This window comes from Candoia aspera, chromosome 7 (assembly GCF_035149785.1).
Source record: "Candoia aspera isolate rCanAsp1 chromosome 7, rCanAsp1.hap2, whole genome shotgun sequence".
Classification (NCBI taxonomy): Eukaryota; Metazoa; Chordata; class Lepidosauria; order Squamata; family Boidae; genus Candoia; species Candoia aspera.
In genome coordinates, this window is record NC_086159.1 from 33,762,379 (window position 1) to 33,785,749 (window position 23,371).

Genomic DNA, 23,371 nt, shown 5'->3' on the forward strand with positions numbered 1-23,371 from the left:
ATTTGAAAGCATGCTTACTGTAATAGGCTTCACAAAGCCTGGGAAAGAGAATGGTGATTTCCAAAATATGATGAATGTAGAACTTCTGCACATTCTTCCTTTATCAGGAAAAAGGGAAGCCACCTCCCTAACCCATCAACAGGTGGTTAGTAAAAAATGAAGAAATCTCCACCCTTACAAACTTAAAAGATAAATTGGGTACTACAGTCAGGGTACTCAGTTGCTAAAATTTCTGTAACCTAATCCCTTTTTTTCAATAAATCTAATTAAGGAAGACTTTGAAAACCTTGCTTTTTTGGTTATAAACTAAGAGATCATCATTATCATCACTTTCTTATGTGCAGCTATTACAGAGTCAAAATTTTAGAAATATTTGTACATCACCTACTAATATGACTCAAAAAAAGACAGATGCAGAAGTATGGATACCCAGTGCTTTTTTTTTTTAACTCAAATGTGTTAATAAGGCCCCCAAGGGTGTTTTTTTTTAAATTAAGCTTTGAGTTAATTAGGGAAGATAATACCAATCTAAGCGAATCGAAGATAATACCACAAATGAACAAACGCTCTGGTCCTTCTAACCTCACAGGTTAGATTGTTCAATCAACTTTCAGTAATCATGGGCTCCATGAAACTGGTCTTTGAGTATTTAAAAATGAAGATCAACTCCTACAAAGTTGATAGGCGTTGATAGGGAAGGCTATAAAAAATTCCCTGTATCTTCCAGCTAGCAATTTCAGTTGTGAGATTACATGGAACATGTTAAAATAAAAGCAAGATCTGGAAGTGCAAGGAAAATTTCTCTAAACTGCCCTCAGGTTGGTCAGATCTGCAAAATAGAATTTCAGATCACTGCAGATTTGCTGCTGAAAAGTTTAGTAGAGGAGCTGTCCACAGTAGAGTTTTCCTTATGCAGCAATGATCTGCATGGAAGAGTTATTGTAAGGAAAGCTTTTCTCCAAACTCATCCCCAAAACCATTGTCTAAAGTATGGACAAGGTAACTTGGTAAGCCTGACATGTTTGGGAACAAACACCAAACTGTCTGGTTGCAATCACACAAGATACATTTGGAGAAAAAGGGGTGAAGCATTTGAGTGAAAGAACACCTTGCCAATCATGAACACAGAGGTGGCTCATTTATACTTTGGGGTTGGGTGGAACCAGTGGCACATGCAAAATTGTGGAGGTGGAATGAAGAATGGATTCAACTATATATCAACACATCTAGAAGCTAATGTCCCACAGTCAGTAAAGAAATGGAAGCTGAAAAGAGGCCAGCTATTTTAGTAATCCAGACTACCTCCAAATCAGCCATGAAGTATTTAAGGAAAGAAAACTAAAAGTTCTGGTATGGCCTCACAGCCCTCAGAATTGAATATTATTGAAAATTTATGAGGAGATCAAATGTACAAAGCACACAAAGAGACCTAAGAATATTTCTGAGCTAGAGAAGTTGTGCAAGGAAAAGTGAGGAAAATTTTCCAAAAGCAAGACTAGAAAAACTCTTCGCTGGTAAGAGGAAATGTTGGGAAGCATTTATTTCTTCCAAAAGAGGAATTAACAAAGTACTGACTAAAAAAGTATCCAAACTTCACCCATCTTCACTGTTTTCTTAGTTTGAATCTGTAAACAGCTGCACATACTGTATATACTAGGTATATATTCAGGAAGTATGCGTGCAAAGATAGATGTTGTGTTTAACTTTGTAGCATGCAGAGCATTGCTTTTTGCAGAGGAAATAAAATCTGGATTCTGTTTATTGAGGCTCTTAGCATGGAGTCAGTTTACCAGATACTTTAGGAGGCACAGTTTTGTTATACCAAAACTAAAGATTTGTCACACCCACTCATTGAACCAGGAAGTCTGACTCCATCATAAAAAAATGCTAAACTGGTCCAGAGTGTGATTTCCTGCTGCTGGAATCATTGATCTCATTTCTATATACAGAAGAATTATTTCAACCATGTACAGAAGAATTATTTAAGTCAGCTTAAGTCAGCTTCTGTACACTTAGGAATTCACCGAAACCCACCATTTGCCTAGGGGGTGCCTAAATTTTTGCTTGCAACCATAAGGAAGTTCCCTGGAGGACTTTGGGCCAGTTGTTATCTCTCTCTGGATTCTTGTGAGGCAAAATTGGAGGCAGGAATGCTATGTGTAGCATCCTCAGCTCCTGGAAGAAAGATAGGATGTAAATCTAACAAGTAATATTAATACAGCAGTCACCAGAATTATCTGGATTAAGAAAATGAATATGGCAATTTATTAGGCTGTTTCCAGATGTTGAGGATGGAAATGTCTAGAACAGGTCCAAAATAGTCTGACAGTTCTGTTGTCTTTATAGTATAATACTTTTCCATAGCTTCTATATGTAAACCAGAGAAGTTTACATACTCTCTTACATACCTGCAATCATACAGTAGTGTTATGTGCAAGAAAAGGAAGCAACTAAGGGGCAGCTATTACAATTTTTCCCTTATTCACCAGAGTAGCTATTATATGGATATTTTTAGAAGTGAGATAATAGCATCTGAAATTATTTTAATTATTTGTCTGTAATTTCAGAGCTTCATTGAAACTGTTAAAATATGTAGAGGCTGGACTGTAATTTATAATGCCATTCAATCCTAACAAGCACATCACCAGTGTATTTGTTTGTTTCTGTTTTTTTACATCCTACTCTTCCAAGGTTGATATATTCAAGGCAGCTTGCAAAGCCATAAAAATAGAAAAATAGGAAATAACAAAACAGAGCATAGCAGTTAAAACAGGAACAGTTAAAATGCATTTCAGTTAAACATTAAGAACAGAATTAAAAGTTGTTCATGGAAGTCAAATTGTTTTCAAAGCTCATTTAAAGACTAGTTTAAAGATACACTGAACCACAAACTCGCCAATTACATTTTAATTTAGTATGTTGTAGATGTCATGCAAACATAGAAAATTGGATTGATTAAATGTGATGTGCAAAAACAGTGAAAGGGCAAGGCTGTCTTTCTTAACCCTTTTTGTCCAGTTTTGGTACCATCACCAAAAAGACTCCATAGGGAATGGGGGTAGACAGAAGCAGCTTGGCTGTGAAGTAACAGGATTGTGTTGAAAAAAGAAAACATACATATTTGTTCGTTGATGCATTTTATCTTAGTTTTTTTTAAAGAAATGTTTTAGTGATGCAGAAGTATGCATGCATGCATGTATAAAATGTTATTACTTTGAAATTTACTTTATTATTTTGAATGATCAACTTTGAGACTTTTGAAAAACCTGAGTTCACTTAGGAGTTAGTCCTACCCACAGTTGTGTTTCAATAGTTTTAATTGTCCAGTTGGCTGAGGAGTTCATAGTCCTTCTGCTAAGGACCTCTCTTCTTTCCAGCACTAGGATTTTTTTTTAAAGGCACTTTGGATCTACCCATCCAAATAACAAAATAGCTGTGACAGTTTGGTCTTGCACATGGGGAAAGTCTTAGTGAGAAATTAAGTCTATTACTAATCCCTAGATATAAAAAAGAGAAGGCTACAATCTCACATACACTGAATTCCATATTCAGGTAGCCTACCTGAACTAGTTACTGTGCTTTCTGTCTGCTTGCATGAGACCTTTTACATGTTTCTTCTTCATTGGAGCATGATAATCAGTTATAGAAAGCAGAAGGTAAGTGAAAACTAGTTTCTTTGAAGAGATTAACTTGCTTTACCCAACCAAATAAATGTTCCATCTCTGCTGTCCTGGATTTTATGTCTGTATGTCTGAGCCTTCAAGTCAAGACTTGACTCTTGGTGACCATCTGGACAAGTCCCTGCAGTTTTTCAGCAAGTTTTTCAAAAGTGATTTGTCATTGCCTCTTTCCTAGGGCTGAGAGAGAGTGACTGGCCCAAGGTCACCCAGCTGGCTTTGTGCCTAAGGCAGGACTACATCTCATGGTCTCCCAGTTTCTAGCCTGCTGCTTTAACCATAACACCAAACTGGCTCTCATCCTGGATCTAGGAAACAAAAAATTACCTACTAGTTAAATCCACCCTTCTAATGATATTTGGTGGGATGATAAAGGTGCAGTACAGATTTCACAACTTGTGTCATTGCTTTTTGAAGAGGAAATAAAATCTGGATTCTGTTTATTGAGGCTCTTAGCATGGAGTCAATTTACCAGATACTTTAGGAGGCAGTTTTGTTATACCAAAACTAAAGATTTGTCACACCCAATCTTTGAACCAAGAAGTCTATTTCAACAACATACAGAAGAATTACTTAAGTAGTTCAAATGTTAGGCTCAGCTGGCAGAGAGCTTACCAGCCTGCAGACAAGCAAGCCCTTTTGCCACTAGCTACATTATTATTCCCAAATATAAATTGTTGATATTACAAGGCACAACACAAGTACAGAAAGTGGCCTTCCTTTCAAGCACATTCTGGATTAGATTAGTTCTGGATCCAGCACAAGAATGAAGCACATGTTTGTAATCATTTCTTTTTCAAATGCATGCCCTATTGCTAAATAAGGATGTCCAAAGTTTGCCTAAATTTGTTGATTGTTCTATGAACAGTCTGCTCAGACTAGTCTAAATCCAACTTTGGTCATGAAAATGGCTAAAACAGCATTTCATCATTTTTAAAAAATCTGCGCAAGAGTCTTTTTTAACTGAACACTTTTCATATTAGCCTTGAAATCCACATTATAACCTCCATTTGAATTACTCACTGAGCATAAAATTAAAAGCAGTATGGTATTGTGCACAGATATAAGCTAGTTTAAACTGGTGAAGGGTTTTGGCCACTAAAAAGTATTCTGATATTTGTTACATATCTCTTTGTACCTGCATAACAAATTATAAAGTAGTAGTCCTGACACATATACAGTATATAATCTCTATTTATATGATGCATGAGTGTCATAGAAGGTATCATTGGGGAAAAGGATATTCTACATCTTTCTGTGAATGGAACAAGCCTTTCATATTCTCATCTCTTCACATGATCAGCAGCAGTCCCATGCCAATTTGCTCCTTGGAATGGGGAAGATGATTAAGCCAGAATTTGTCAGAATCTTTGCTTTATTATGTATGAAGAAGCATACCACAGGATATTGCCCAGTTGTTCCTACACAGCAAGTAGGGGCTTGCTGATATACCACCATGGTGAAGAGAAGAGTCTTAATAGACTTATATTTGCTGGTAGTTTAAAAACAAAGTATTTTCTCTTGCAACAACCTCATGCAATTCTAAGCTCCGTATTCAGTACATTCATTGGAATGTTATCATGGTGAGCTGATAGCATTTTAGGCTTCACTGCATGTCAATAGCCATGAAAGGGGCACATCGATTATTGTGTTTGCAACTTCTACCTTGATTTATCCCACATACCCATCCAAAGTATTTGGATGTATATGTGATAGCTATGATGAGATGCAGAGTATGGAAGTTTCCCATTCATACTTCCTAACAGTCATGTAGGGAAAGAAGGATGTAATTGCTAGCTGGGGAGTACTGTATGTAACTTATCTCTTTACTTCAGAGTAGCTATACATGAAGTGGAAAAACAGTATTAAATCTGAAGTGAGGCAAACTGAAGAATGCACATAAAGTTGGTATGAAAAAAGGAGGTACAACATGACAGGAAACTGAAATGGGGCAGAAAGGACCAGATTTGTCCCTTCAACAATGCCCTATCTGCCCCCCCCCCTTTTTTTTAATTTTAGAAAACGCTGCTTTGTAATGAAAACACTACATGTGATATGATGCAAACAATCATGAAATCAACAGGTCATCACTGCAAATTCTCTTGAAACCAGAACAGCATTCACTGAGGAAAAAATTGCCAGCATGAGGTAGGACTCATTAGTAAACTAAAATGGGCTACACCCAAGAGAATGATCAAAAGCCTTTCTCAATGCATGTCAGATTACTGATAATTTCCTTTGTGTACAGTTTAAATATAAGGCACATTACATGAACGTACATATTAACCTGGATAAAGTATGCATTGTGTGTGGCTATCCACATACACTGACTTGCATGAAAGCAAATTAGAAATAACCAGTTTATTTTATAAACACTTTTGGCACCTCAGGTTTTATTCAGAAGTCTATTGTAGTCATTAAATAACCCACATTAAAAAGCAACCTGTCCTCCAGAGATTTTACAGATTTAACAACTCTGATGATTAAAAAATAGGGGGACATCAAAAGTCTGAAGCATGCAAATTAGGGAGTTTGATCAACTGCACCCAGTCAGTTCAGCTGAGATAAAGCTCGAGGCTGTATTCCCTGAAACCTAAGCCTGATGCTGGAGATTAGTTTATTCATCTTCTCAAGAATTACACTCAGATTTTCTGGGCAACAGTTTTTCATGGTAGAAAGGAAAACAAATTCTCTCCCATGACCACACCTGTCCTTCCCACTCCCTAAACAGACAATTTCCTGAAATGGTAAAGAAATTGACACTCAGGATGGTGCCATCTATGGGGAAATCATGGAACTGCTTCCAGGACCCCAGTCTTTTGCTACAGCCACATCTCAAGGCTCTGAAATCCACAAAAAAGATTTTTCAGTGGTTTAGGAAACCATTTTTTTTCTCCTGGTGCAGATTTAAACTTTTGTGTTAATACTGATATCAGAGTCCCTTTCAAAATCAGCTTTGTTGCTTTTCTCCTGTTCCTTTGCACCTTGGGTAGCCAGCTCCTTGGGGCACGTTGGAAGGTACTTAAACCAGTTAGCAACACAGAACTTGGAACCTATTCCAAATGGAAGATCATAGACATGCAGGGTATTCACAGTACCATCAGACTCTTCATTATAATCTCTTCTCCAGGCCAGAATTCCTCGTTCTTCTTTGCTTCCTGCAGAAAGGAAATAAGATGGTGGAGAGTATGGGCCTCTCAACTAAGCTATGCTATGGTCAGAAAGCTATTTGGTGTCACTTGTAAATACCATGCTTCTGGTATCACGGAAAGAATGCATGATTTTGAAAGAACCCACACAAAAGATCAGGGGATGTACACCGAAAACTATACCACCTACCCATTCCAATTCTGTGGGAGAAGGAATTTTCCTTGCACTCTCTCTCCTCAATAGTGAAGAGTTTCTGCTCGCCCCTATTCAGCTACTTTAGGATATGCACAGCATTGCGCTGAGGAAAGAAACAACTTCCCACCACTTCTCTCCAACCTGATAGACTATCCGGCACTCCTTCAACCAGCTGACCAGCTGGCTGCTAGGCAGCACATGCTATCACGGTTGGGAAGGGAGCTTCTTCTATGCAAAAGCATCTGATTAGGAGGCTTCCAGTATGTGTGGGTGGTGGGGGGGGAGTGGGACACAGCATAATCTAAAAGCTGCAAGCCATGTTCAAGCCTACCTGTCCTTCAGGAAGAGAAGGTTACAATAAGTATTTCCCATAAGGCACTTAATCGGTGATAACACGATTATAAGTGATAGAAATATGTTCCTCATATTCTTTCTTTCTGAAATATGTAACATGAGACATACACACAAATCCACAAGACCAGTTCTAAATAGAAATCTTCTTGATCCCAATCAACAGTAGCAACATCCTTTCTTTCCTCAGGTAATAACACCAAAGGCTCTCACTGCAGTGCATCGCTGAGGGCCATTTGCATCTTACTCTAGATGTGTGAGTACTGCTGTTCCGTGAGTACTGTGCAACTAGGGTAATACTTAAGTTAACTCCACCAAGTGGACAAGGCTGAATCACATGACTGTTTCCCAAGGAATTGGCATGAACATTCCTATAAGTGCTGACTCTGTGGTTAGGATGTAAGCATGAATATATCTACATCACTTAAATTGTCCCATCCACTCCAGAACCATTAATAGAATAATGAACTGACACATCTAGGAGAGCATCTCAGTCTCATTTTCAGGAGCAGCAATTAGAAAAGTATACATGGTTTTCCATTTTTATGTCACGTGTTATCAAACCTCTTTTGGAAAATGGCTTGCACCAAGTCCCTGATAATAGGATCTAGCCTGGCTCCAAAACTAAGCATTGAAGACAAAAAAAATAATTAAATCCAGCATAATTTCTGTTTGATTTTACTTACAATTAAGTAAGTTTAATTAAATCAAATTGTGTTTTAAGATGAGTGGCCCTAAAAATAAGATAAGATAGGAGATAAGAATAAATTCAATTCAGTGGGATGATTATTGCTTACTTTTTAATTTAAAATGGCTTCCCACAGCCATTTAAACTTTATAAATTGGTGGCAACTTTTACAAGGGATCTGGTGGTATCACTGGAAGCTCTCAAATACCACTTTGTAGTCCTGGAGTAAGACGTTTTGTACCCTTGCTGTACTAGGCATATAATCTTAGAAAAATTCTGAAAATGCAAGTGTAGCCTTTACTCATGCTGCTGCACTACAACCATAAATGCTATCATAAATTCAAGAAAGATGAACCATGATGAATAATTACCTGGAATAGTATTATCAAGGAAAAAGGCCAGGAATCCGCCAACAAACATGCCAGTAGTTAGCAGCACCTGGATCACTTGGTCTAGCTGTACAGTTCCTAGAAATAGAACCCATTTGTCCAATGAATATCAAAACAAATCACAGGCTCCCAATCCTCTCCTAAGGGAAGAAAGGCAAGCCATTTGAAATGTTTTTTTCCTTTTAATAATCAGTACATGGTATTTACTTTACACTAACAAACATTTATGGTTCATGTGGAATGTTGCACTGTGTTTTAGTCTTGCACAAAGAGACCCTAGCATGAGTACTGCCCAAATTACTGCATAAATTATCCACGTACCCCTGTCATAAACAAACAAGGAGCATACAAGTGTAGGATTTGGTCCGGCATTTCACATCAATGGGCCATTGACTTCAGCTTCATGAATTGGACACTTTGTGAAGAACTCAATTTTCAATATTCCAATTCCTTAATTAGCCCTCACCCAGCAACTGGTAATATGAATGCTGTGCGTTCAATCTGTTGAAGTTGCTGGCTTCAGTCCTTCAATACATCCTTTTTAAGTTAATGATCTACTAGATTTAAGGATCAGGAAGTCATCCAAGTCTGAGTAATGCATTAGAATGATGTATCAGCCTGTACTATATATGTGCAATAATCTAATTATAGCAATGATACTCAATAAATTGCCCAAAATGTTGTCATGAAGGTTCAATTAAAGCTGTAGTTTTGCTACTTGAATCCACTGGAGCCAAATTTCAGATTAGATACACATTGGCAGCTCAAATACAGATTTGCATGTATATATGTTCCCAAAGAAGGTTAGATAAAATTACCCTATTTGTAGAGTTGAGAAAGTGAATAAATTACAGCTGGGAAACTTTAATTATGCTAGATGCTGATGATATCACTTAATATCCCCCATATCTGGCCATGCTAGCTGGGATTTACAGTTTAGCAATAGCCTCCCTCACCTCTGAACTGAATCACAGCATTTGCAGCCATGTTCTTCTCATTACTTAAGCCACATGCTACAATAGTTTTGCATACATAAAATATCTATTACAACAAATACATTCAGGAGTATGATAGAGTATATAACCCACAGTGGGAAAGATTAATATATGGCAAGTCTGCTTCTAATTATTGCTCTGACTTAAACCATACTTCAGATGAAACGGCATTTAATCAAAGATGTAATCTCCTCGTGTACCTGTTTTTAGTTTTTCTGTATTATTCTCCACCCAGTGTGGAATGGTCAAACCCGCAAATATAGAAAATCCAAAGATGAATATGTTTCTTGAAGAGTTCATGTCTGTATACTGACAAAGCAGAATAATTGAAACAAAACATTAATTTATGCCAATGATTTTACATGTAAACAGATCAGTATTGCTAGAAGTCAATATAGCTAGAATTAGCATGGGCTCAAGTGGTCTTATAAAAGGAGCTAAAAACATAGCAGAATAATCAAATGAGCATATTAAGAAATTGAATATTGGTTGTGATAATCAATGCAATATTAGGCACATGGAAATGTCAAGTCAAATGTCAGCACATCTCAATTTGTAAGTTAGCCTACAAAGAAATTTCCTAAACCACATGGCTCTGTCTCATCCATGCAAAATCCTTTAAAAAAATCAATTTACCTGTAAATTGGAAACCCCCACAGCTGCGATGATACCAAACATCACAAGAAACATTCCTCCGATGATGGGTGTTGGAATGCTGGCAAACACAGCCCCAATCTTGCCAAACATGCCAGTCAAAAGCAGAACAAAACCACCAGCCACAATGACCATTCTACTACCTACCTGTGTGGAGAGGGAGAGAAAGTAATTACAAGCAACAAGAAGAGGAGAAAGCTGAGCAATGCCTGACAATTGTCAACTTTGATAGGTTTAGAAGTAAGATTCTTTACCTCAGTCAAATCTCCTTTATCTGACAGAGTATACCATAGGATTTCCATCTGACAAGTATCAAGTCAAAGGTCTCACAGTCATTTTGAATCTTATTGTAAAATAAACTAAATAATGCTATTTTTGTAAAAGAGAAAGCAATAATGTACTTCTAAAATATAAGATATTGGGTCATTTTATTATACAATTATTCTTGATACATAAGTATATATTACAACTAGGGATACTAAAATATTATTGTGATTTATTAAAAATGGAAAGTAAATCCTTTGAATGCTGATATCTATTTAAAGCTCCAACTTGCTCAGAGAATGTCTACATCCATTCACCCAGTGTTTGGTTATTGTTTTTCAACTCTGGAAGCTTATCAGACTCTGTGGTGTGCTTTGAATACAGGAGAGTAGAAGGGCATGGCTGCCTTCCCTTTCAGGCCCTGAGCTCTGAGCTGTTGCTTTTAGAAGACTAAAGAATCACCCACGTTCAGTTAAAATTGTCCCAAACCAGTGCAGTTGGTTTCTGGATTTTATTAAGGATTCCCCAATCTTTTTTTCCTTACTGTGACCTTCCTTGCAGTGTGCAAACCCAGAGAAATATTAGGGAATTTAAACCATGGTCTCAGATCAGATATCCAAAAGTGTCAGTGCTCCATAACAAAAGAATATGCATCCTAAAAAAGATGCACAGGCTTTTCTTCAATTATTCTTAGCCACACATGGCCACTTTTGCTTTTGATCATCCAAAAGCAGACTTACCCGAGTGATCCCCAAAGCACCAACATTTTCGCTGTAAGAAGTGGTACCATTTCCTGTTCCCCAGGCTCCAGCCAGAAGGCAGCCGATCCCTTCTATCCCAATTCCACGATTTATTGCATGCTTGGGAGGGGGTGGAGCACCAGACAAACGAGCACAGGCGTAGTAATCTCCCACTGACTCCACCATGGAGGAGATCACTCCAGCTATGATGCCAAATACACCAGCCAGACTAATTGTGGGCACTCCCCACTGGCCTAAATAGAACAAACAAACAGGCTAAAACTGGTAAATTCACCTGCAATTTTTGATTGGCAGTATTCAAAAGAGGTAAAAGCATGTACTATAAATAATTCCTTGTAAGTATCTTATATAATCTCATAACAGTAGCCTAGTCTCCTGTATGTTGTTGCATTTGGATAAAAAAAAATAAGAGATTGTTCCAACAGTTTATCTAAATATTTTTTGGGGAAAACTATACATCATCACAATCATATTTTTAAAAGGCCAAAGCAACAGCAAATCCAAATGGGAAGCAACAAGACATAAAAAAGGTGGGGAAGTCCCTTTGTTTTTTATGTTGGGTTTTGCTCTGGGATTTTTCATTACTGAATAGGATGCTTGCTTAAGTAGTACTGATCAAAAATTATTCCCAAGGAACCCAGACATTTAAAAAGGCTGAAGAGCTTGGACATATATGATGAAGGGATTGGATATAAATGGGGTGCTATTTGTGTTTTCCAGACCTAACAGGCCACACCATAAACACATTTTTATAGAGAAGAAACTGAGATTTTCTTCCATTTTGTTTTGTCATTCCAAATAGGAAAGAGCACCAGCATGAGAATACCTGGGTAAGGAAATCGAAACCAGGGCGCCTTGGTCAGGACATCACCTTTGCTGTCAGTCCGAGCTAAATAACCATAAGCCCCAGCGTCCGAAGGGAAAACATTGGTGATGGTGAGTACAAAACATAATAGCCACGTAATTGTGAGAGCAAACAGCACCTAGGCAGTCATAGATGATAAGGAATCTTTGTTAGTAGGTACACTCAGACCTCAAAGCAGGAAATTCTACTGATAGTTCAAAAATGCATGTATTACACTTACAAAATGCATTAAAAATATATAATTGTAACATGTGTTCTTCTCATTACTTGCAGTTATGTTGAATTTACAGCAGAGCCATTAGAATCACTGAATAATATGGCTATGTCTTTATTTTTATTGTAGTCAATGACCAGTACATAATAAAACTTGGTAACATAAGACAGGTTACATATATATAAATAAAAGCTAATCATAAAATTAACTGAGCATATTGATCAAGTGGCTATACGTTTTACATATAATATGACAAAAATGTAGCTACACTCAAAGTAACAGAACCACATGTGTCTGAAAGTAACAATTGTAAATAGAACTGGTCAGAATGACTGGGGAATTTCTTTAAGTGTGGGGTTATCAACTCAAAATGAGTATCAACATAAAATGGGCAATATAATAAAACATGTTTTATAGTTTCAATCGCTCCTCTACCACAAGGGCAAAACCTTAATCTAAATGGGATGTATTGTATTTCCTCTCTAAGACTGCAGTAGGGAGGGCATTAAATCATGCCAAAGAGAATGCCTTCTTATATTTAGAGATTATAATTTGGTTTATGTATTTGACAGGTCTAAGGACAAAGGAGCTAGTTGGGAATATGTCCTTAGGAAGAGATGCCAAATCTAGTTGAGTATCAATATCCATAATCTGTTGCCTTGAAGCTGTTATTATATAAAGTTGTTTTCCCCAGAATAATTCTGTGTTCCTCTTTTTGTAGGACACTCAAAAAAAAATCAGCTATGGTTTTATAGTTTGCATTATCATATGAGCTTGGTAAGATCAACATAACCAAAACCACAAGCTGACTTAACTGCTGAGCAAAAGCCTCTCCCATCAAGACCCTTTCCTTTATTCTCTAGAGCTGGGTGTCTTCAAAATAGATTTTAGAAGTGCTTTGAAGCTGCTGTGAGCACTGCTTTCCCCCTGCTATCCTTAAAAAACACAAGTCTATTTGTGGAGTCCTTGGTGGTCTCTGAACCTTGTTGGTTTTCATGCAGACGTTTCATTGCCAGACTGGGAAACATCTTCAGTGTGAGCTAAAGAGAGCACCAAGGGCTCCACAGTTCAACCCTGAGCTACAAATATTATCTTCAATTGGTACAAGTCTATTTTCTGCATAATCCTGAAAAAATATGCTACTTTAAGTCACATTAAAGATGCACTACTGTAATCATTTAATTCATTATAACTGCAGCAAATGTCTTCAGGCTCACACAGAATCCTGAAGAAGAAGAAGAAGAAAAAAAGACAAGTGCGTTTTAATAAATAGCAGGGAAGTCCAAATCACTTCTTCTGAATAATTCAAAATTGTGCTTAGCCATACTATTCTCATGTTTTGATGTAGAATTCAACTTAGAGCATGTGCCAGACTGTTATAAGGCTGATATAGAACAGAGATGATGACATATTAAATATCTTAGAGTAAAATATTAAATATCTTAGAATAAAAAAAGAGAGATACTGATAGTTCTAACCTAAGATCATGTCTGCTACTACTAATCATAATCATTTTATCCTGCCTTTTTCTTTTAATTTGGTCAATTCAAAGTGGCAAACATACCTCCTCCCTCCTATTTTCCCCACAACAACAACAACCCTGTGGGTTGGTACCACTTCTTACAGCGAAAATGTTGGAGCTTGTTTAGCTCCAGCATTTTTGCTGGCCCAAGGTCACCCAGCTGGCTTTCATGCCTAAGGCGGGACTACAACTCACAGTCCCCTGGTTTCTAGGCCAGCAGCTTCATCGCTACACCAAACTGGCTCAATATAATATTCACTGGGCTCGCACAAGCTATACCAATCCAGATTTGGTGTAGCTTGTTTAGCTTCAGATTAGAGAATCTGTTAGCGTCAGCAGTCTGACTTTATACTTATTCTGGTTCTCTGGCTGAATACTTACAGTATTCTGTACTGTAACTACAAGTTCTTGCATTTCAAATCCAGTATAACCGCCCAGAGTCCCCCTTCTGGGGGGAGAAGGGCAGTGACAAAATTTGAAAAATAAATAAATAAATAAATAAATAAAATGTATAACATTTAAAATAGCAACATCTCAAGCTAAATAATTCAGAATTTTTAAAAATAGGTTCTAGTCTAAATAGATGTTATGGTAAAACAAATGACAAATACAGAGAAACTCCAAAACTGAGTCACTGATTTGCAAATTATCTGACTCATCTGCCCCGATATACTCTTATTTCAAATTAATTGGAACATTAACTTAGTCCTTTAGCCCAGTTGTTCAGCCTACCCCAAGATGTAAAAATGGCCAAGATCTGCTACCCTCCAAACATCACCTGCATACTCAGAAGCCAACAGGACTGACCGGTGAAAGTGGTGGTGATAGGAGAGCGTGTTCCACCGCAGCTGAGTGCAGCAGGCTAGCTTATCGGAAGTAGGGCAGACTGAAAATAGAGCTGTTTGTGCTCTCCAAACACATTCTTGCTGCCACTCCTCCTAGACATGTCTTGTTCTATCTAATGGTAGGGCCTGCTACCACTGAGGAAAAAACCACTGGAACACCTCAGTTACTAAAAATGGGGGAAACATCTAAGAAAGTCTGACTTAAAATTTCTAGTTTCTGTACTTCAATTTTCAAGACCCAGAGTAAATCGTAGCACTGTCCAAACAAAATAAAACCATTAGCTTACTTAAGAGCTGGCAGGTTAGTACAGCATGAAGCCTTCCATTCTCAGTCTCTCTCTTCCCCATCCCCCCACCTATCCCTGTGCCGCCACAATCACCGACCCGGCTGGATTTGTGAACCACAAACTTACCTAGCTCGTTGTATTGTTTCCAGCAGATGTCAGTGATAACTCTTGGGGTCTCTGTTAAACGAGTCTGCTTTTTGTGGGTATGTACTTGGTTACTCAAAAATCATTAGGGTTTACTCACTGGAAAGATCTGGAAGAGGTAGATCTTGGAGAAATGGCATTTTTTGCTTTTCTGGTAGGACGGTAGTGGAACAGGAACATTTTTCAGATACTGAGAGAATAAGACTATGAAGAAAATTGTTCTAAAGTGATAAAGAAAAAGAAAGGTTTACATTTATGATATTCTGATTCAGAAGTTAATATAACCCCTTTACAGTTACTAATTTAAATATTGATGTTTGCAAATACTAATCCACCACACACTGAGTTAAAGAGGACTACATCTATTACATCTACATTTTCAACATTCTTTTCCTTCACTGTGTTGCAAAAGATCCAGTTAGTTTAATAATATTCTAAATGTCCTTAATCTATTTGGAAATGGTTAATAAATTCTTAAGACTGGATTTTTGTATTTTGGGGCCCATGGTCTTCTGTTAATCTGTTCTTGTTGTTGTTACACCACATTTACACTGCACACTGTGTTTCCCCTATCCAAGCCACACTGCATCAGGGATAAGTCTTATTAAGCTTATTGGTTTTGTCCTGTGTTAAGATGCAAAGCAGATGCTGTGGTACATGGCTGCTAATGTTTTATTATGCTTATGGGTTTTTAATCATGAACTGCTTCTGTGTGTCTTGCAAAAGAAAAAGAAAAGTTTCACTTTGTTTCTAACAAGAGGCAGCATGCAATTATTATTATTTGAAAAACAATGAAAAACTAATATTAAAATCAGGGGTGTGTAAGGAGAATAACAAGTTACTCCATATTTTATGTATACTGAGCTTTCAAGGATAGAGGTCAAAAGTGTCCTTGCAGATACACCAATGGGCATACATTAAGAATACTGATACTGGTTCAAACAGAGAATGTGCAGGTGAGGAACTAGCAACATAAATAGAGAATGCCACATTTTCTGTAGCAAAGATACTTAATTTCCAGGTGAAATTTTTAAAAATGTGCATTCAATCCACATACATTCATTTATACATTACATTTACATTCATATAAGTATTGCTTACATTATATACTGATTAGGCATTTTTTTACAAAATATACTGTTTGCATGATTAATTTGTGCATATTTTCCAACATTACTTGGAACTATGGACATTCTTTATTTACTTCATGTTTCTCATAATATGCACTTTTATTTAGCATACCACATGTATAAACATGCAAGAGCTAAGAAGTTTCTTTGTTAATCAATCCGTAAAAGGAAAATAAAAAACAATATATTCTCAGTTTGCATTACATTATTTTGGTCATGAAAGGGACACAAGACTTACATGGCTGCTACACCCCAGTGTTCTCCGGCATCTCTCCCTGCTGAGCTAAAGAGAGGCAGCGCCACCAAGGTTATGGTTGGAGCAATGGTCAGAGGGCCAATGAACCGCATCAGAAATCCAATGAGACCCGAAAAGCCAACAAAAATTTGGAAGCAGGAAGCTACCATAATTGCTCCCTGCAACTGAAACAGCAGAGACTGTAAATGCATTTTATTCTAATTGGAAATCCTTGTATTTAAGTTGCAAGTGGTGATGTATGATTGGCAGAGGTCAGTAGCTGATCAGGAGATGGTTAAAGGAGTTGGATATATCATCTTAATAATCCTAACAAAGTTGCCATGTATTTAGTAGGAAGACTGATTAGTTGCTTTTATGGAGAACATTAAGCTACTATTCTCAACAGTATTGAGGAAAGCTGTAACAGTTGGTTCATCCTGAAAGAAAATAACATCTCTTCCCCTAACTGATCAAAAACTATTTGAAAGCAAAGTGACATCACTCTCCTACTGCCATATCTTTTAAAAAAAGAGAAGCTACACAAATTTGTCAGGTGCACCACAAAAACAAAACGTTTCCACAAAATGCATACATATACAGTATACTAGCATCATCAGTGGATTACCTCTCTCATTCGAACCTGCCATAGCTCAATGAAATCTGGGGAAGTAGGATCCACCATGCTGGCATTATTGGTCCAAGCAGGGCACTTCCAGGAGGGTAGACTGAGCATGGCCAGTGAAGGAGTTAAAAATGCAAAGGTTCCTCCTTGTAGAATAGGTAGCCTGTAATGATGAGGGAGATGGGAAATGGAGCAATGCATACATAATACATCATACACCTGTATATATGGCAATGCAATTTACTCACACAATTTAGTCCTATTCTATTTCCCAAAGGCTTTCCAGAACAACCAGGTTTTGACAGTCTTCTGGAAGATCATAAGGAAATGGGTTACTCTTACCGCTGACAGCAAACTGTTCCAGATATGAGCATTCCTATAGATAATTACTGTTTGTGTTCCCCCTTCCATCAAACAACTCAATAGGAGGGGACCTTCAATCAGCACTCTGCATGTAGTGAATCTATTTTTTAGATTCAGAAAAGGCAGTTTTGAAGATATCAGGCTCCAAGCCGTATAAGGATTTATAGGTAATAACCAGGACCTTGAAATGCACCCAGAAATAGAAAGGTTGCCAATGCAGTTCCCACATTATTGGTGTTATGTGACAATAATGTGTCTCTCCTTTAATGCTTAGTTTATTTGTTACTTCACCTTATACACCTTATACACCTAAGCCTCTGAGGGGCACCCATTAACTGCCCACACCATCTCATTCTGCACCAGCTGAAGCTTCCAAATGCTCTTCAAGGACAGCCCCATGTAGAGCACATTGCAGCAGTCTAAATTGCAGGTTACAAGGTCATGGGTGATGTGGCATGGGCCCCCGGTATAGGAACTGAAGCACAGCATGAAGCTGTGCAAAGGCCCTCCTAGCCATGGCTGCCACTTGCTTTTTGAGCAGGAGCTGTGAGCCCCCAAAAACCCTCAGATTGTGCACCAGTTCTGTCTGAGGCAATGCCACCCTATCCAGAACTAAAGAGGAAAGGTCATCAACACCGAGTAGAACCGACCCTGGAGGAAGGAGGAGAACCAGCACAACACCTTGCTGCTCACCCCCAACTCCCAGAGCTGATTCAGAAGGACATTGTGAACAATGGTATCAAAGGCCACCAAGAGGTCAAGAAGAGCAAGGATGGACCCACCACTCCATCCCACTCCTGCCAGAGGTCATCCAAGAGTGCAATCAATGCTGTCTCTATCCAATACCCAGGCATGAACCCTGACTGAAAGATAACCCACTTCTTCCAGGGTCCTCTGAAGCTGTAGCTCAACCACCTTCTCTACAACCTTGCCCAAAAGGGGAAGGTTGGAAACTGAGTGGAAATTGTCCAGAATGGTCATGTCCAGCAATGGCCGCTTGAGAAGGGGCTGCATCATGCATCCTTAAGAGATGTCAACATCCAATAGCTTAGAGGATATTCTCTACTTACAAGAACCTCTAGTACTAATAGATGACATTACATCAACTCTCTGGTCATTACCAAGTCAGAAGGCTACAGGAATTGCCAAATATCTATGAAAATATGGCAAGCAACAGAAAAAGAATCAGTAAAGGTTCTAACTAAGCTATGCCAGCAAATCTGGAGAACAACACGGTGGCCAACAGATTGGAGGAGGTCAATCTATATGCCAATACTGAAAAAGAAGGAGATTTAACAGTGTGTAAACTATTGTACAATATCCTTAATTTCACATGCTAGCAAAATAATGCTTAGACCTCTACATGAAAAGGGAGATGCCAGATGTTGAAGCTGGCTTTAGAAAAGGCTGAGGAGCACAAGAAATTATTGCTGATGCATGCTGGATAATTGAGAAAGCCAAAGAATACCAAGAAGTCACTATGTGCTTCATTGATTATAGAAAGACCTTTGGTTGTTTTGATCACATCAAGCTGTTGAATGTGCTCAGAAAAAATAGGAATTCCAGAACATCTCATTGTCCTTATAAGAAACTTATATACAGGTCAGGAAGCCACAGTATGGACAGAACATGATAAAACAGACTGGCTCCAGGTTGGTAAAGGAGTGTAACAAGGTTGTATACTCTCTCTCTCTCTCGATCCATCTATCTATAATCAATAACCTACAATATGCTGACAACACTACTCTGAATAACTGAAAATGCAAAGGATCTGCAAGCTTTAGTAATAAAAGTCAAGGAGCAGAGTGAAAAAATGGGTCTAAAATTAAATATAAGGAAGAACAAACCAAGGACAACATGTTCCACAACCAGCCTTAGAATTAACAATGAAGATATCAAAGCGGTAGATAGCTTCTGCCTTTTAGAATCAACCATCAACAGTAAAGGAACAAGCAGTCAAGAAATACGCCACAGACAAGCACTTGGTAGAGCATCCATGAAGACCTTGGAAAAGATATGGAAATGACAGTTGGACTTTGAAGAAGAGGATAGGAAGAGTATTGATGTTTTTGGAGAAGACTCCTGAGAATACCATGGACAGCCACGAAAACAAACAAATGGATAATCAAACAAATTAATCCAGACCTCTCACTTGAAGCACAAATGACCAGGCTCAAATTACCCTACTTTGGCCACATTACACAATGACCTAAGTCTCTGGAAAAGGCTCTAATGCTGGGAAAGATTGAAGGAAAGAGAAGACGATGACACCCAGCAGCAAGATGGATGGATTCAGTTACACTGGTGATGGGTGCACCGTTGGAAGACCTGAGAGACCAGGTCAGGGACAGATTGTCATGGAGAAAATCTATCTGTGTGGTTGCTAAGAGTTGACAACGACTTGATAACATATAATCAATTAATCAATCAATGTAGAACATATTTCTTTGCAGAAGAGTAGGAGAAAAGATATATGCAGATCATGCAGCAATCTCATACTATGGTCAAGCTGGCTGGGAATTCTGGTCATTTAAATCCCAAACATTTAGAAGCAGCAAGTTGGAACTTGGAAGACAACCTTAGAATGTGCAGACAGAAACTCTGAAACTGCTGTTACTCAGGCTAAAGGTCATCACAAAAACATTCACATAAAAAAAAAACCTGACAGTAAAGAAACTTTTAAAGATTTTTCTTCAAAAATGGTTGGCAGATGAAGAGTTAAGCATCTCCTTCCTTCTCTGAAGCACAAGTTCTATTTCTTAGGGCAGGTTGCAAAAATACAGCCTTGCAAGACCTAGTTAAATAATATGGCTAAAGTACATTATGTAGCTTGATCAGAGTCAAGCTGAAATCAAACTTGTAAATTAGCTCCACAACATAAACTGCCACTTTTTTCCACCTTCCTGCAAGTCTTTTGATCTTAAAGTTTTTAGAGTGTTCTGCCGAGATAAGGACATCACTGGAATGTGCAGGTGTATTCAAGTGATCCCTGTTCTTTATGCCCCTGGAGATATATTGTGCTATCATACAGTTACAAGAAGAGACCAGGGATCTCTCACAGAGGCTACTTAGGGCCTTAGATAATTAAACTGGAATGTTACACTGTGCTCTGAAATGGGCTCTCAGAGCACAGTGATCTGAAGTCTGTAATGCAGTTCCACTGATACCTGCAATATACCCAGTACTTGGGATGTTGCACAGAAACCATAGCAAAGACATACAAGAGCCCCTAAACCCTACATGCAAGGAAAAGCTTTTCATATACCGGACCCACATACTGAGAATGAATGCATGCCCCAGAGATTTTCTAAATGCTCCTTTATCCCACACTGCATTTTTATACTCTTGCTTTTTCGTTTCTCCAGCAATGTGATGCTTAAATACATAACCTTGCTTAACCATGTTAATATACTTTTGCTTCATAGTTTCAGCATTTAAAGGGCTAGTTAATACTTGACTTCCCACTAAAAGAGGGAACTAAGCATTTACAAGGTATATGTAGGAGTGTTACTGCTCTGAATGTGCTTAAGACTTCAAACAATAATGTTTTTATTTTGCAAACCAGGACTCAGTCATTCTATTTTAAGAAATGCATTGCAGCGTAAGACACTTATTAGAATCTTTCCAAATCACTGAAAACTAAAGAAGTAAGTTACATCTGAGGCATTCATTGAGGTGTTCTGGGGGTGGAAGAAATAGGATTCCTGAAAATGTTATCATTTTCATCTATTGCTTTTCACTGCACTGTAGGATGTTGCCATTTTCTCAGCAGATTTAGAGGACTGAAGAGCAAAATAATCTTAACAAAAAGGAATTTCCTCTGTTCTTTAGAAGTTTATGTCAGGGCTTCATAATCATCTGAAATTGCATTATCACATTAAAAAGCCACAGCTTGGACTTTTGCTGATTATTGAAAAGAATCCCAGTAAGCATTTTATTGATTACCAACCAAGATGAAGTGACTTATACTTTGCAACTGAACTTTGAAGGAAATATTAGCTCACCCAATAGGATTGTTTTTTGCATGCTTAATTCTCAATTCCAAGGTTTCTATTTGGCCTTGCAGGACAAAAGAAAGCAATAGCCTGGAATTACCTTAGCTGGGCTGAGCCGGCACTCGACCATCAACGCCATTGTCCCGACAATGAGCAACGCAGGAACAAATAGGGCGAGGTCGAGACATGCGCAGTCACGGCTCGACCATGCCCAAATAAGGAAATCCAGGAAAGAGGGCGGAGCAATGGCGGGGGGGGGAGGAACGTTGGCGGGAACAAGGTAATATATTTGAATCTGTGACCACGCTACGCTACTCTCGGCTTTTTTCTGGACGGTAGCTATCTAAATAAACCCAGAACCTGTGTTTTCCTAACTCGGCATCTGCGTGCTATTTACGATAAGACGATCCTTACATAAAGCCGAGAGTCACTTCCAAATCCACTAGCCTCTACCAAGAAAATTTTTTTTTGCGAGAGATTAAGCTAGCGATGGCTACACCTGTGTGGTCCCTAATAGCAACGGCACAACGCCACAACGAAGAAGACTCCATACAGATGGGAGACCTAGATCGGGCCTTCCAATCGATACGGGGGTTGTTGCGGGTTAGCCATGTGATGCCCAGCACGACCATGGGCCGGCTTACCGGGGCGACCACAAATTGTATAGCTTCCCAGTGTGTGCCCAGCCGAAGGGTAACTACCCCCGTCCCCAGGGTTGCCGGTCCCCCTCCCGCTGTGGAGTTGTCTAGTTGCTGGAATTCCAGTGGTTCCGGGAGGGGAATGCAAGGTGACTTCAAGGCCGCGACTATGGAGGGGTGGATTAGATTTCTGGAACAACCAGAGTCTATAATGGCCCCTGCTGCAACGGGTTGGCCCTCAAAAGTTAGTTCGATGATCCTGAGGATCGGGGTGTATTTACTCACGTTGCTAGCCCTGCGCGTCTCCTCTACCACCTGTCCCTCCACGCCGTTCAGAACAGGTGGAAGTCGTTTCCCACCGGTCGCGTTGGTGAGTCGGAGGCGTCCTCCTCAGAGTAGAAGTCCTCCGTCTCCGTTGTGGCAGCGACTTTCCCGGCCAGTGTTCGTGGCCGTGGTTGGGGTCTGGGGACCGGTTTTGGCGTCATCTTGGGCGGTTGGTTCCTCATCTGAGGTTCGCTGCAGTCCGCCGCTCTGTGGCCCTCTCTGCCGCATTTGAGGCATAGCCCTCGGGTCAGCCACCGTTGCCGTTCTTCGTCCCATGGCATTCTCTGTGGTGGTGTCGGTCTTCTGTCTCGGGTGGCCATCTCGTCGCTCCGGGTCGCCATACAGAAGATGTCCTTCGCATGCTCGGTCTTCCCGGCTAAACGTATCCATTCGTTTAGCGAGTCCGGGTTGTCCCGGTACACCACCCATTGCAGGATGTCGTGGTTAAGGCCCCGTTTAAATAAGTCAGTCAGTGTAGCTTCCCCCCATTCCGGGACTTTCCCGGCTAGGACTTCAAATTGCAGCGCGTATTCCACTACGGATTTCTGTCCCTGTTTGAGTCCCGTAAGGGCGACTTTGGCTTTGTCCTTAGCTAGTGGGTCTTCAAAGTAGTCTCTCAGTGCCGTTAGGAATGCATTACAGGTAGCCAGGGCTGGGTCCCTAGAGTCCAGCATCTGTACATACCAATCTGCCCCGCAATTTGGTGGCTATGGCCAAGACTGTTGCCCTCTCAGAGGTAAAGTTATGGCCCTGTTGTAGTACAAAATCAGTCGCGTTTGCCAGAAAGAAGGAGAGGTTTGCCGGCTCGCCGTCAAACTTCACACCAAAGTCTTTTGCGACTTCACCCCTCGGGTTGCTTTTCGGGCGCGCTTGAGTTGGGGTAGGTGCGGCCAGAAGATTCGCGCGCTGGTGGGCTACAAAGTCTTGCACCCGATCTCCATCCCTCGGGGCCGGCGGTTGGTGAGGTGAGTTGCCGTCGGGCTCCCTTGGTCTTGCTGCCACTGCATTCGTCGCGATGTCCCGGAGTGCCTGTGCCATGGATTGCATCATGACCTCGATCGAC

The 23,371-nt window shown here is 39.4% G+C and overlaps 1 protein-coding gene across 3 annotated transcripts in view; it reads right to left on the reverse strand.

Moving 5' to 3' along the window:
• Positions 1–6,053: 6,053 nt before the first annotated feature.
• LOC134501068 (solute carrier family 23 member 1-like) overlaps positions 6,054–23,371 on the reverse strand; it is a 47,752-nt gene continuing 30,434 nt past the window's right edge. For all 3 annotated transcript variants that reach the window (XM_063308640.1, XM_063308639.1, XM_063308641.1), the window contains 9 exons: positions 16,992–17,151; positions 16,370–16,551; positions 15,102–15,222; positions 11,951–12,107; positions 11,104–11,357; positions 10,082–10,246; positions 9,646–9,754; positions 8,433–8,528; positions 6,054–6,835 (listed from right to left, as the gene is read on the reverse strand). In XM_063308640.1, coding sequence (XP_063164710.1) covers positions 6,585–6,835; positions 8,433–8,528; positions 9,646–9,754; positions 10,082–10,246; positions 11,104–11,357; positions 11,951–12,107; positions 15,102–15,222; positions 16,370–16,551; positions 16,992–17,151 — 1,495 coding nt within the window. In that variant the 3' untranslated portion in view covers positions 6,054–6,584. The remainder of the gene's footprint in view (positions 6,836–8,432; positions 8,529–9,645; positions 9,755–10,081; positions 10,247–11,103; positions 11,358–11,950; positions 12,108–15,101; positions 15,223–16,369; positions 16,552–16,991; positions 17,152–23,371) is intronic.